The sequence below is a fragment of the Oryzias melastigma genome, linkage group LG13, assembly GCF_002922805.2.
Source record: "Oryzias melastigma strain HK-1 linkage group LG13, ASM292280v2, whole genome shotgun sequence".
Taxonomy (NCBI): Eukaryota; Metazoa; Chordata; class Actinopteri; order Beloniformes; family Adrianichthyidae; genus Oryzias; species Oryzias melastigma.
Window position 1 is genome coordinate 22412142 of NC_050524.1, and position 15424 is coordinate 22427565.

A 15424-nucleotide genomic window follows, 5' to 3' on the forward strand; every position below is an offset into this window, starting at 1 on the left:
AAAAAAAAAAAAAAAAAAAACGTTTTGAACGCTTGATGTGAGACCACCTACTTTCACAAATGCATCTAATTGGTCAGTTTATAAGTTAAAGGAAAAGATATAATTAAACAAGAAAATAGGATTAGAAAGAACATGTTAAAAAGGTAGCAGGATAATAAGTGTATGGGATTTTATCTTCTTGGAGCCTGTGGCTACTTCTTGTTTGGAACGCCATGAGGGAGGGGTCTCTAAGTCCAGTTCTCAGATACGGTCAATGGTTAGACCAACATTATGTTATATTTTCCTTTTCCTTTTTTTAATCTTTTAATTAGCCTTGTTCTGCTTTTTTTCTTGATTGAAACTGTAACTTCCTCCCATGCTTCTTTTCTCTGCAGGTTTCGCCAGCCCAGAAACAGGCATGGCTGTGCAAGGCCAGAGCACCATGCACAATGCACTGCATGTCTTCATGAACGGCTCAATGTCCTCAGTCCAGGGGTCAGCCAATGACCCCATCTTCCTCCTCCACCATGCTTTCATCGACAGGTAACATGCACGTCATCCCATTAGACTGCATAATTTTTGACAAAGTTCTTGCAATCTGTTGATTTTACAATAATTCGAGGCTGTAGATGTGCTCAGATGAGCAGAGAAACAACTTTTAGATCAAGATTTAGAGTTTGGTTTCGCTGAAGAACAAAAAACAAAAAATAATCAGCTTAAATAAGTGAGGCTATTATTGGTAGAATAGAAACTCAATACTTGATATTTATTTGTTTAATTTTTGTCTTATTTTACCTTCATCCTCCAAATTTGTTTCCTCATCTCCAGCATCTTTGAACGCTGGCTAAGGACCCATCAGCCTCCTCGATCCATCTACCCACGTGCTAACGCACCCATTGGCCACAATGACGGCTACTACATGGTGCCATTCCTTCCTCTTTATAGGAACGGAGACTACCTCCTGTCCAACAAGGTTCTTGGATACGAGTACGCCTACCTGTTGGACCCAGGTCAGAGCACAATTAAAGAAATATCCTCTAATTTACAACAGACATTCCTGGACATTCACACTGCCATATTCTGTCATCTTATCTTTCATTACACAGGTCAGAGGTTTGTGCAGGAGTTCTTGACCCCCTACCTTGAGCAGGCCATGCAGATCTGGCAGTGGCTCCTGGGGGCCGGGATCCTCGGTGCTTTCATTGCCGCCCTGCTTGCTGCTGTGATCGTTTTTGCCAGAAGGAAGTGGAGACGTAACCAGAAGAGAAAGAGGGCACCCAGCTTTGGAGAGAGACAGCCACTGTTGCAGAGCAGCTCAGAAGAGGGTTCATCGTCCTACCAGACCACACTTTAACACAGAGAAAAACCCTGCGGCATTGCTCCCTGTGTTCTAATAAAAGGAAAAACATTACATACTGGAACCTTTAAAACAATAAAGCAATTTATTACTGTATGTTCTCACCGACCACATCTAGACAAGACCTGGATCGACAAAGACAGCTACGTTTTAAGTTATTTATCTCAGTACTTTATCGGTCTAATTACATGTAGTTCAGTTGATATGTTGGCAAACACTTTAAAACCATATAATAAAAAATAATAATAATTTTCAGGAAATATTGCATCGGTGAAGCCTGTTCTGACATTGAATGCTTGTGTTGTTAGAGGTGGACCTCAAGTGCACTGAGCCCCCAAAACCCTCAAAGATCCTTAAATTCCCACTCCAATCATCTTTTGATTTATTGTTAAAGCATTCCCAGTGTTCTTTTAATTATGATTTTGCCCAAATCAAAAACCTGTATCATTTGACAAAGTTTCTGCAGGGTTGCAGTAGTTCATTATTAATTCACCTCTGGGTTGTGGGCAGGACTGTTGGCAAAACCAACTGCAAAAAAGGATAAAGATTAATCATGAAAATGCATGATTTAATAAAAAAAAAAAATGATGAAAATTTCTGTGATTTTCTTTATCTTTTCTTCTGGACAAATGTTGCTTCACTTGGTTGTGGTGCACAATCCCTTCAATTGCTTAAATAGTAGTATGGCAGCATTGAACTTAAAGAACTGAAAAACTTGTTTGATCTTTAATACATTTTTGGTTAAGGACCCTCTATTACTGCTATTAGAGAAATCCTCAGATAAAAGGTCACAAATTGAAAATACAGTTATTTATTTCCCCATAGTAAAAATAATCTCCATATGTGTTCATAACCTTTTGATCTGTAAATAAATCTAATGAAGTGAAAACTGGAACAAGACTACAAATGTTGGATTTTGAGATGTAAAAGTCTGATTTGGAAAAAGCCTTACATAATCTGTAGTTGTTTCAGGAAAGGCCTCACTCTCTTGCACAGTCTGTGAAGGGTCCTGGAGATCCTTTACACCACAGCAGAAAAACGTACTCACTCACAAGAACCAACAAGATAAATGCCAGTGTCATAGTAGGATGTTGGTTTTAAAACTGCATTTTAATAAGTATTTTAATATATTTTGATGCTGCTCAATATTAACTGCTTTTTACAATTTCGTACAGGAGCAATTCCCACCTCGGATAAATGACACGCAACTTTCCAGAGGAAAAGTTGGACCTTCAAAATTCTTTCAAAAATATGCATGGCATCAAATTAAGATTTAATTAGTCATTTTTAATTGAACAAATGTGTTGTTTGTGCTGTTTATCAGATTATTAGCTGTTCTACACTTGTAAAAATGAGCAATGGTTCATTTCATTTTACAGAAGAACATCACAGCCATTTCTGTAGTAATAATGTCATTCTGAGGCAGACCATTAAGCCTTAGTCACAACTGCCCTCACGGATGCTTACAGGTTGTCTGCAGGGGAAAAATTGGCAAACCGGCAGGGCATTCATGATATTCCCTGAGGTGACCATACGAGCCATAACAGATCTGCGAGACACACCTGAGATCCCTTTAAGAGGCAGCACACAACAGCAAGGCTCAATGGTTGGTCGTAACTTCCCTGAACAGAATCCAAAAACCGTGACACAGTGACAGACATCCGAGAAAGAGCCTAAGGTATGGGGAACTGGGCTGACTGCAGCATTGGGACAGAACCGCCCCGATACTGGTACTAGAAGAGTCCACCTCCACAATAAATTAGGACTTCAGGTCTGTATGAGGGAGTAAAGGAGCCGGGGCGAAGGGCATCTTGAGAGTCTCAAAGTAAAGATGTGACGATTCTTCGAGAATCGGTAAAATCTATTTAAACACGTCAACATATACATGTTCAAAATCTATTTGACAGCTTTCTGTGAAGGCGCGCCTGTGTGTGTGTGTGTAGGTGCTCACACACTGGCCACTGCGGAGAGAATCTGGGCAATCCCGCTGAGCATCCAGACCAGGCAGAGGAGCATTTTGATAGATCCTGTGTGAGTGACACCTGTGCTGCAGCAAGAAGCTCATCACCTCACTATTCGGTTTTCCAATTTGGACACGACAGCCCTAAAGGTAGCTCACAATTCTCCTTGCAGCATCAGAACTTATGCCTAAGTCACAAATGCCTTTACCGGTGGATATAAGCTGTTTGCGAGTGAAAGAAGGGAAGAGTTCAAAATTGGGCCTTAAGCTTCAGTATGTAAAAAAAAAAAAGCAACCTTGTGACCCCAAACTTAACCGCAGCCTTCGACACTGTCGACCACTATGTCCTTTTGGACAGGCTGAAAAACTGGGTTGGGACATCCAGATCCGCTTTACACTGGTTCACCTCACATCTCACTGGTAGATCTTCTAACTTTAAGTCCTCCTCTGCATCCCTCTCTTCTGGTGTGCCACAAGGTTGTTTTGGGAACTTTATTGTTCATTTTATATCTGCTGCCTTTGCTGCATATTTTAAGATATTTTAATGAAGTTTAGAACCATTTTTATGCTGATAATATTCAGTTTTATGTGTCCTTAAGACCTCAGGATGTTTTTAAAATATAGAGTTTACGGAGATGTCTGGATTCGGTCAAGAGTTGAATGAATAACAACTTTCTCCAACTAAATGATGCCAAAACTGAAGTCCTCGTTTTGCTCCTGACAAATACCTTCGACAGATAGTCCAGTGGCTTGGTCCACTTGCCTCTTTTGTCAGGCCTTCTGTTAGAAACCTCGAGGTAACTCTAGACCCAGTTTTATCTCTCGACTCTCATGTCAGGTCACTTGTTCATTCTTGTTTGCTAAACTGAGTCCAGTATGTTATAGCCCAGAGTGTGTTCCTGCCACCTGCCCTTTTTCTCTTCTGCAAGTTCAGGTGCTTGGAAGCCAGAATATGGAAATAAAAGATCTGCTTTGGGGGCTCTTCAGGAACTCTGTTTCCTGCTTAGGTCCATGTCTTTGCCACATTTCAATACTAATAATCAATAAATTGATAAACCAACTATTTAATATGCACAAAATCTAACTAATAAATAATTTAGGAGTTAATTTAAGCCTCGTTTGCAAACGTGCACAGACCCAAACCTTCAAAGTAAACACAACTGGAAAAGTGTTAAACAGCGTTTTAGATTAATTTAGATGAACCAGTTCGGAGGCAAGCTGTGTAACCAAAATACTCCTACAACACACCAGAGCAAATGTGAAGCACATACTCAAAAAGCAGCATTATTTACACTAAAACTTAACAGTTGAAGATCCTCAAATTAAAAGATTCTAAATGTGTTTTAGTTAGAAGACTTACTACAACTGAAAATAAAAAACCCTCAAGTAAAAAACGGTCAAAGATTGTGAGACTGAAATAATACATGAACCCATTGTGAAATAAATAGAAAATCTTTAATTCTTTCCTGTTCCTGAAAAACGGTTGAAAGCATTTTACATTTATTTGTATCTTATAAACTGACAATGAGTTACAAAATGAGGTAATAAGGCAGACATGTGATAGTACTTCTAAATCAAAGAAAAACCTAATCAAACCAAAAATGGTTTTGTAATCACTGCATCAACATCAGTGGGAGAACACACATATTAGCACCGAAAAAAAAAAAAAAAAAACTTCCATTGGTTTACCATGACCTTCAGACATGTGTCGTAAGTTTAAGAAATAAAGTGAAAATTGTACAAAAAAAGGTTTTGTGATGCATAGTAGGTCAGCTTTGGAAAAACTTTGGTGCACAAACAAGAACAAGTAAAAGCAAGCAACAGAACAGAGGAATACTTCATTACATCATCTGCATATTTGCTCTGGTTAACAGACAAAAAAAAATTATTTAATGTGTCCCAACTTAATAGCTCTCTATTGATAGTTTCAGTCACATGACATGAAAGCCTGCCTGAGTGTTCCAGGGTAGGGGTTTACACCACACAGCAAAAGTCTGTCAGTTTCAGGGTAATTTTCTTACATGACTTTTAAAAACAAAATGGTAAATGGTATTATTAATATTCTGCATCTCTAATTTAACTAGATTTGCAATTAAAGAAATTGTGTTTTAAACATTTTGAAGATGTTGCTATCAATGACCGAAAATACCCAGTTTAAACATGGATGCATGTTTAGGTTTCAAGAACCTAGCGACATGGCTGGTCTAACGCTATTTAAATCACCACAAGGCTGCACTAAACACTTGAAAGCTTTGTATATAATACATGACCATTTATAAAACCAAAATGTCTAAGTTTATTTTTTAACAATAGTACTTGAAGAGATCAGCGCTAAAATGCATAAGCACTCTTCATAACACAGTCTTGGGAAATGTGTAACATTTTTCTGGTCTCGACATGAAAGAATTGAAACAGTGTTTTTGAGAAACATGGCTCTAGTCAGTCAGTCAATATGTGGGTTCTTCAGTCGTCGGTATGGTCATTATTATTATATTGATTTACTAATGATTGATTTTTTTATTCACTTTTAAATGTATTTATTTAATTCTTTAGTTAGAAATAAAGATATTTCAGAAAATCCTGATGGGCCCAGCCTTACCCAGACTCTGCCTCCAGCGGCCCCCAGCTAAACTGAGTTTGAGACCCCTGGTTTAGAGGGAACAGTGATTGAGAGGTATTTTTAAAGCTCTTTTTGTACATTTTGTAGCTTTTAAGTAATAGCACACTTCCCACAAGGGAGCTTTACAAAGTATTTTGGATTGTATCTTGACAGCTGCTTTCGTCTACTCTAGGAGGAGAACCGCACCAAAAACCAGAGTATACTCAAGTTGTAGAGTAACATGCTCTGATTGCTGAAAGCAATCAGACAATTAAGCCCTAAGGAGCTTTACAGTTACAATTCCATTCATCCATCCACACACACATTTACACACTGATGGCGGTTCTGCTGCCATACAAGTTAACCAATCTGTAACCACCAGGAGCGATGTGGGGTTCAGTGTCTTGCCCAAGGGCACATTGACACACAAAAAGGGGAAAAGCTGGAACTTGTGACCTTCCAAAGACCCCCTCCAATTAAAGTTGTGTTTTAGGTTGTCATAAAATCATTTGGTGTAACAGTCAGGTAAAAATTAAATCTAATACTGATGCACTTGACCTTGAAAATGTCGTTTTGCAAAAACTATCAATAGCAGCTGATGGGTTTTCAGAATGGTAAGATAAAACAGAGCAATCACAAAGTGTCACTGCTTAGATTTGAGTGCAAACACCACAACATAGAGCTTTTTTCACACCAAATGCGATTTGCGCGAAAGGGGCGTCCAGTTTCAATGTTAAGTCAATGGACAGACGTGTAGAGAAGTCCTGCAGCAGATTTTTAGTGTTGAGCATATAAAGTAACATGTTTTAGGCGTAGCGTTGCAATGTTTCCAGAGTTCACAAATCTGAACTTTGGCAAAAAATTTGTTTTGTCTCCACCTATCAGAAACTCAGCTTTGATCCGTGACATGTTAATGATGTGATCAGTAGGTGGAATTTAAAATCAATGTGGAAGAAAATCAGAATTATCCTATATTTTTCTAATTTGAATTAAGTAAATTAGATATACAGTCAATGCTTCTATGTACAATGAGGCAAAATAAAATGTGATGGTAGCTCTTCCCACACACTGCAAAAATGTCAAGCTTATAACACATTTTTGGACAAGTGTACACCAGCAAATTTAGCAAAAAAGAGGCATTGGACATGACATGCAAATTGCATTCGGTTTGTTTTTGGCTATAATGTAGCAAAAGTTTTTCATCCCACTGAAAGTATAGTCCTTAGTTTTTTCCCATTCCTAAAATACGGTTCAGTACCAAAGAAACTTTAGGCTTCAGCTCAAAAAGTAGCATAAAGAATTTTACAAATAAGAGGCACATGATTGAGTTTTTCACAGGGATCGTTAGTGTCACATGACTTGTGACAATATGGCGTACAGTTCTTGATTGAGTTTTTCACAGGGATCGTTAGTGTCACATGACTTGTGACAATATGGCGTACAATTCTTGATATGTCACAATATATGAAATGTCACAGAATATGAAACAAAAGAAAAGGTCAGCTAAATGACTCCTTGTTGAATTCAAAAGTAGCTCCTGAAGATCTTACTGAATTGCACAGTCTATGCAGAGTCCTGGAGATTCTCTTTGGACCACAACAAAAAACTCCTACTCGCTTACTGAAATCAAAGAGGCAAAAAAGTTATAAGACATGAGTTTTAAATTATGCATTAATGACTGCTACTATGTGTTGCAGCTACTTACTCTTTATTACACTTTCCAATCTCATCAAAGAGCAATTTCCACCTTGGTCGCCCAACCTGCAACCTTGCAGCTAGGGGGCGGTATCGCAGCTCAGACATGCTCTGGAAAATATGACATGGCATCAAATCAAGATTGTAGTTATATGAAGCATAGTTTTTCCCCGCTGTATAAAAACGATTATATATTTAAGATGTTTTCCTTGACAGACATGTACATATGAATTGTAATTCTTTTTCGGGAGAAAAAATAGTAGTGATTCAAACTTCATCCTTTTGGTGTGAAGCTATTTGTTCTATAGCTTATACCTTCTTTTGATTTTTTCATCAAAGCCTTTCCAATAGTCTTTAATTCTGATTATGCTATTTTTAGCCAAAATTAAAATAATAATAATAATAATAATAATTTTCTAGAAAAGGGAAAGAGAACTTAAATTCAGTTTTAACCAAAAAATATTTTATATGCACCAAAAGCACGTCTTTCATTTTATTTAAAAAGACGCCAATGGCTGGCGATATATGAACAAGTTCCATGATAAGTTTTAAATATAAAAAAAAAAAATAATTTACGATCTCCCCGTCGGGGAATTGAACCCCGGTCTCCCGCGTGACAGGCGGGGATACTGACCACTATACTAACGAGGAGGAGTTGGCAAAAGACTCCGAACTGCTAGCTAAAAATGCTATACCTCGAAGTGATCAAAGTTTTTACATTTAACCATGTGGTGAAAGACTTAAAAGCTTGACAATTCACGAACAAGTTTCATAACAGCGTTAAAAAAAAGATTACTCCCCGTCGGGGAATTGAACCCCGGTCTCCCGCGTGACAGGCGGGGATACTGACCACTATACTAACGAGGAGGAGATGGCAATACGCCTCGAACTACTAGCTAAAATGCTATAGGTTGAAAGGGCTAACATTTTTAATATTTAGCCGTGGGATAATGACTCAAAATGCTAGCAATACGTCAAAAAGTTTCATCACAACGTTAAAAAATATAGAGGACCCCCGTCGGGGAATTAAACCCCGGTCCCCCGCGTGACAGGCGGGGTTACTGAACATTATACTAAGGAGGAGGAGTTAGGCTAATTTTCCGTGCTGCTAGCTAAATTGCTATAGCACGAGGCGAACAAAAGTATTTACGTTTAGCCGTGGGAAAAGGACTCCACTGGCTGAACATAAACGAACGAGTTTTATAACAGGTTTAAAAAGTGTAAATAACTCCCCGTCGGGGAATTGAACCCCGGTCTCCCGCGTGACAGGCGGGGATACTGACCACTATACTAACGAGGAGGAGATGTCATAAATTTGGGTTCTGTAAGTTAAAATGCTATAGCACAGTGTCTACCACAGGTAGGTCGAGTCACCGATACGGTAAAAGTTGCAGTAAGTTAAGTAAAACATTCAGTGTCTTCATAATATACCACTTTATTACACAGTTAATCAGGTAACACATAAAATGGTATTGCTTAATTAATCAATCAATTAAGAAAACAAAAACCTACGTGCGCGAGTCGTGCCGTGTTTACACTTACCTGCTGGCAGTCCTTTTGAGTGACATAGAGTTTCACATTCAAGTAGTCAGGTCTGTTCTCCTTCCACAGCTAAAAGCCCAACACAAACGTGGATAGATGACAGTTAGATGGTGACAGCCTGATCATTGACAGTGTTCTTTTTCTAAATTACTGTCAACTCGATGGTCAACTCAAACAGCTACTTTAACCCCTTCATCCCTGAAGTTATTTTAATTATGTAAACAAATTATTGAGTGTTTTTCCACTCAGGATGATGCTTAATTAAGTGGATTAAATTGACTAAATGGTAGCCTGAGTGGAAAATTAGGGCCATATGTCATAAAAAGGGTTTTTTTTTAAGTCTAATGTTATCTCTTTAGTCTATGATCAATGGCTTTCTTCTGCTCTATCAAAGTATATATGTTATAAATAAGTTATATAAAAGTATTAAAACCCAGAATTGTCCCCAACCTTTTCATGTAAAGCACACAGCAGCTCTGCAAACCAGTAGAAAGACTGGAGCTCCCTGCAGACCCAAACAAAGTACAGCCTCTGCAACCTGAAGCTCTTCCATCTCTCACTTGGGTGTAAAAGAAGAAATAAAAAAAGAAGAAAAACAAAAAAATGCTGAAATTGTTGACCATTTGTTATAATGCAACAATTTTTTCACTCACATTAGAGCATCGAGCACACAAGCAAAAGGGGTCACACCTATCCCTCCAGCAATGCAAAGGCTGACGTCATAGTTGAAGACTTCTTCTGATGGGCTTCCGAATGGGCCATCGACGTAAAGCCTGGTCATCATGTGGTACAACAAAGACAACGCAGGCAGCTCAGAGACAAAAATATATTAAAAGTCAAATTAATGTAATTTTATTTCTAAATTTCCTAAATGATGCACAAACATCACACTCGCATCGGTCTCCATACATAACATCTATTCTATACATACAGAAATTGACTCATTCATGCTACAAAAACACAAATCTACACTCAGGTGCATAGAAGAGAAAGCTTTTTTGCAAAATAAAAGCAAATAAAAACAAGTGATGATGACAGGGTATTCTGCCCAGCTCCAACTCTCATCAGCTGGAAGGAGGCTGTATTTGCAAAAAAGCAAAATATATAAAAATATTCTAAATAAGGGCTGCAAAAGTTAGACAACATTATCAATATTGAATTATAGACCCAATTTAATGAGTTATAAAAGCTTGATACATAAGTAACTAAGTTTTTTGTTTTTTAAAACCTAATCCAATCAAAAATGTTAGCAGAATAAAATTTCAGTTCTTAAATAATGAACAACAACGACATCTGGTGGACAACTGAGGCTATAGCAAACTAACAAAAGTGCAAATACTGAGTTAAAATGGTTTTACCTCATATTTATAAAGACTTATTATCTGGACCAGCAAAAGATGAAAACATTATTACATAATAACATGAATAACATATTTAGACTTAGGAGCCATATAAAGACTCAGTCATGCTTTAAAGACTATAACAAGATCAATGCAAGACAGTGAAAACATATTGGACATTTCATTTTTATTTTATTTTTTTAACTCTGCTTTAACAGTGAAGGTACTTGCAACTGCAAGTACAACAACAAACTAGTCACTGTGTTTTAAATGTATGTATAAAAATGAGGTCAAATCAAAGCTAGAGTTGATTCTACCAAAGAATTTGTGACAAAATAAAACAATATTGAGAGATTAGGAGTTAATGATGAAAACATGGGACCAATAAGGTTCATAAAAACAAACCCCTTGTATAAATGAAAATGTATGCATGGCATTTATTAGGCATTGATCATTTTAAAGTCTTACATTTTAATTTAATTTAATCCATTATTCGTTTTTATTTAAAAGGAAATCTTTTTTTCAGATCCCATTTAATAAATGAAAATTTTGATTGAATTTTGTCAAATCGAGAATCAAATCAGTTCAGTAGTTTGGCAGCGTAAGTTTTCTAAGCTTTTTTTGTTTGAAAGACCTTGAAGCTGGGTGTCTAGAAAAAACATAAAAAGCATGAACACAATCAACACAAACAGATCCAGAAACAAACAAATAAAAACATTTTAGAAAAGCACCAGTTAATGTTCAAGGGTGAGAGATGTGAGGCTACGTGAGGTTCCTCTCTACTTACCCACTCAAATCTGTACTAACACAGACATATCATAGAACACTGAGAGTAAGATCCTGTCAGGCATCCTATACTGTCACCTCATGCTCACAGACGCACACTGACACCTACGTTGGGTATCTCCTCTGATGGACCACAGGAAGGATCTCCAAGGCTGCTCTTGGCTGAGGAAGCAAGAGATGAGCAAAGTGTTCTGTAGAGAAAGATGGAGAGCTTACTTCACTACTCTCCATTTCTCTGGAACATATCATCATGGCAGATTAAGGAGCCAAACCAAACAAACAAACTTCCTCTTCCTGTGCTCTGAAAGGATATGAGCGTGGATGGACGTGCAGCAGCAAATACAGACAATACAGATACAGACAATGAAAGCTGCTCTCAAAACTAAGACATTTTTATCACTGGACACAATGTGCTTCAAAACATCAAAACTCACGCAGGAAAACTATGAGACATGACATCCTGAGCTGTGTTTCAGCCATTGTTATTCTGATTTTCCACCATATAATGTGTGTTTTATTGTAATTGTTGCAGTGGGTTTGTGTAGCACTCACCAGTCCAGTCTCCCACGATTCTCAGATGAATGCCAAAAGTTTCCTTGTTCTCCGTGGGACACTGAAAAGAGTTACAAGAAACACATTTCATATTGATTGAAACTACAGCAGAACATGCAGGCTTGTAAATGTGCAGCAAGGAAAGAACACAAAAGAACTGCTTTAATTAAATGTAACTGTGGGCTTGAACACACGGCCTTCCTGTCGGCCGACAGCTTCATAAACCTCAGGGGTCCGTCTGTCTCCTGTCAGAGCGACTCAACCCTTCTGCTCAAACATCCACACCAGGAACACTCGTGAGAAAACTCTAAATCCACCTACTTCAATCATTTTAGCTATAACAGAAAATCTGATGCTTGATATTTTTTCTGTTTAAAGGAGAGGAGAGAGCAAACAACATGAAGCATTGTGGGAGCTTAACATTCTATTTACTCTCCTTGTCCAACAGGTCAAAAATGACCGAAAATGTGTGCAGATATGGGTGTGTGTTTGGGTGTGTGTAGATTTAGGTGTGTGTGTTGGTGTGTTTAGGGGTGTAGGGGTGTGTGCACATGCGTGTGTAGATGTGTGAGTGCCTAAGTGTATATGTGTGGGTGTAAGTGTGCAGATGTGTGCATTAAGAATGTAACCATTCTTCGAAAATCTGTAAAAAAAACGTCAAGATGTTCATCAAAACAGAAAATTTAAAAATCGGTTTGTCTCGGCCTGTGCCTAAATGTAGAAAAATACAGACTAGCTGAAATTTTTCCACGCAGACTCGCTGTGTGTGTGTAAATGTTTGTAGGTGTGTGTGTATGCAGGCATGTGTGCGTGTTGGTGTGGCCTTTGAACTTTTTTGTGGTGCTCAAATGCTTTCATAAAATGACTCATGAGATAATTTTTTCCCCTAGTGGTGTACAGCCCACATATAAACATAAACACAAACAATATTATTTTTTCTAATGATGGACCCCCTTTAAGAAAAGTCTTACATTTTAAGTAGGAAAAGATTAGGGGAAGGGTTTTTTCCACAACTATACATGGTCTGGGGCACTTTTTAGAGGCATCCATGAACAGAAGAGTGTGTCACAAGGAGGGAATGTATTAACGTGGGATTGCCTCACCGCTGTCAGAGTGAAGGGATGGTTCTCAAAGGAAGACACACCTGGACAGTTCAGGAGTATATACTAGGATAAAGAGAAGAATAGGAAGTGATGAGGGGACAGGAGGGCCACAGAAACATCAGATGTTAAAGGAATAAAATGTCAACGAAGTGTGTCGATGGTCACATTTGTCAACAATTCAAAAACAGAACACACTTTACAAGTTTGTGCAATTACACAAACATCTTGAGAGATTCTGCAACTCTGGCAGCCATTATATGTAATGGATTCAATGTGTTGTGTGTGCCTGTATGTAAAGAGGAAATACGTCTATGTATAATGAGGAGCAATTAAAGTGTCAAGAAGATAGCGACATTTTCTTTTCGAATATGAAGTCATATTTTTTTGTACATTTGACAAATCTATGCATTTTTATTGTTTTTCTTTTCTTTTATTGCTGAAAATTACTTGAACTAAACTAATCAATCCCAACTTACCTGTCCGGGTCGAGCGCGGAAGTTCTTCTTTAGCATCCGCAACTCCACAACATCACACGGATGTCTGATAACTGTCACTATGGTAACAGGGTGACTGCTTCGGATGTAGCGGAACAAGCGCTCCACACAGTAGAGACAGAGAGGGCCGGACACCCACAGCCAGGTCTGTGCACAGAGACAGAGCACGAGCACAGCAAGCTGAGAGCTGAGCTTTGAGAGGAGAGGTCAACAATCTAAGCAGCAGAGTGAGACAGTCACACACATTAACCAGAGGAATCTGCATCTCTGTCTGTACTTCTATATGATCATTTTAATGCCATATCTTTACTAGTCTTACTGATTGGAACTGTCTGTTAATATTTAACATTTTGTTTATGGACTGATTCCACAGGAGAATTCAGAAAGCACAACCCACTGCATGCAGATCATTGCAGCTCACCTCAGCTCCCAAAAGGGTTTGATTATCCAACAAGCTAAAGTTCCATCAGCTGGACAAAATTGTCTGCATTTAATAGCATACGCCAAAGATCACAGGAGATTTCTGCATAGTCATCAGTTTGATGAAAATCTGAGCAAAAGACCAATCGTTCGTTATAAGTCGTTTATCATCTTCGCTCCTGCGCTGCCCGACCAAACATCTGCAGTCTGCTGTGAGCTCAGGCTTTATTTTTAAAAATGCAAACCAGACGTGTGTCAGATTAGACCCAGCTGGGAGCCAAAATGATGCAACAACCGTCTGTGGGAATGCAACCAGCAATGTTGTGAGAGGAATGGCAGAAATCAGGAACTGCAGGAATAAAGTTGCTCACTAGATTACCACGAGGAGTCATTAATATCCAGATGTTCATAAAATTATTTAATCACAATTAAAAGACCACTGGGAACACATCGTAGAGGGAAGCGTCTAAAGGGGAGTGCAGGTGTGGTTCAGTTCCCTTGAGGCTAATACGGCAACCATGAAAATGGAACATACCATTGTCATGCTTGTGGTAAATGTATCGTTAAGTATTTGTAAGGCTAATGTAAGTTACATGGACTTAAGACGTATGGGTGCTGCCACACTCTAGTTGTTAGTAAGGTGTGAGTACTGGCTCCTTACTTACAGAGCGCAAATTGCGATGCAAAGAATTTCACTCTCATCACATGAACAGCACTAACGGGGTCCTTGCTCAGTCTGCAGGATTTGGGGGGTTAAAAACAAAAAAGAAATCTGTACAACACGCCTGCAACTAACATACTTCCCCTTGCGTGTTGTAGAAATGTTGACAAAAACCTGTCACGCGCAGCATACCCGTAGAAAAAATGTGTACTAACATTTTGGCTCTACAGGTTCCCCAAGAGGTCTATGACCTTGATATTTACTACGGACCTTTAAAGCAACAAGCATGTCACTAAATCAAATCTATCTAAAAAAAAATCATTTGTTAATGAGAACAAAGACATCATTTTTAACAGTTCCAGTAACAGACTAACCGCTAACTGCCTGTGTTTTAATGCATTCAGGGTTAAGGGGGATTTTATGGAACCTGCACATTTACTTAAATAACTATGTACAAACACATAATCACACACACTAACAGACCTTCATGTTCCTAACAGCTCTCCTCCTCTAATAAACAGAGCTGACTCCTTTAAACGCTTCACACTCAGTTGGAAGCATAGACAGTAGAAAACAATGGACAGCTCAAGCCTTGTCCTCTTTTTTTCAAATACCTACTGGTTCTAAGAAGTCAAAATCCCATAGACTTCTACGGAGACATAGACAGCTATTATTCAGTCATTTTACTTGTCAGAATAAACATTCTTGCTCTGATGCCCTCTTCTTAACATGTTTTTATAATCCTATTTTTTATATTTTTTCTTTACTGCAAGTCAGCCAAGTTAAAAACTGACCAATTAGATGCCTCAGTAAAAGCATGTGGTGCCCACTGGTCCCACCACAAACGTTTGATTGACAGATTCTCCCAAGCCCACTTTCAAGAGTGTGGACTCCCAACAAGCTCACTCATGATTGGCGACTGTTGTTCCCCTAAAA

The 15424-nt window shown here is 38.4% G+C and overlaps 2 protein-coding genes and 3 non-coding genes across 5 annotated transcripts in view; 1 reads left to right on the forward strand and 4 right to left on the reverse strand.

The window, feature by feature from the left end:
* The window catches only part of tyr (tyrosinase), a 6473-nt gene extending 4317 nt beyond the window's left edge, over positions 1 to 2156 (forward strand). The window contains exons 3-5 of the mRNA XM_024278073.2: positions 375 to 522; positions 808 to 989; positions 1086 to 2156. Of these exons, the coding sequence (XP_024133841.1) occupies positions 375 to 522; positions 808 to 989; positions 1086 to 1333 (578 nt within the window). The 3' untranslated portion in view covers positions 1334 to 2156. The remainder of the gene's footprint in view (positions 1 to 374; positions 523 to 807; positions 990 to 1085) is intronic.
* A 2573-nt stretch (positions 2157 to 4729) lies between these two features.
* Positions 4730 to 15424, reverse strand: part of LOC112149940 (NADPH oxidase 4) — a 24081-nt gene continuing 13386 nt past the window's right edge. The window contains exons 10-18 of the mRNA XM_024277950.2: positions 13390 to 13554; positions 12914 to 12976; positions 11811 to 11871; positions 11368 to 11449; positions 9786 to 9905; positions 9583 to 9691; positions 9133 to 9201; positions 7601 to 7701; positions 4730 to 7515 (exon numbers count right to left, since the gene is read on the reverse strand). Coding sequence (XP_024133718.1) covers positions 7395 to 7515; positions 7601 to 7701; positions 9133 to 9201; positions 9583 to 9691; positions 9786 to 9905; positions 11368 to 11449; positions 11811 to 11871; positions 12914 to 12976; positions 13390 to 13554 — 891 coding nt within the window. The 3' untranslated portion in view covers positions 4730 to 7394. The remainder of the gene's footprint in view (positions 7516 to 7600; positions 7702 to 9132; positions 9202 to 9582; positions 9692 to 9785; positions 9906 to 11367; positions 11450 to 11810; positions 11872 to 12913; positions 12977 to 13389; positions 13555 to 15424) is intronic.
* Positions 8170 to 8241, reverse strand: trnad-guc. Its single transcript has one exon. It is a non-coding gene; the product is annotated as a tRNA-Asp (tRNA).
* trnad-guc lies at positions 8386 to 8457 on the reverse strand. Its single transcript has one exon. It is a non-coding gene; the product is annotated as a tRNA-Asp (tRNA).
* On the reverse strand, positions 8819 to 8890 carry trnad-guc. The gene has a single exon. It is a non-coding gene; the product is annotated as a tRNA-Asp (tRNA).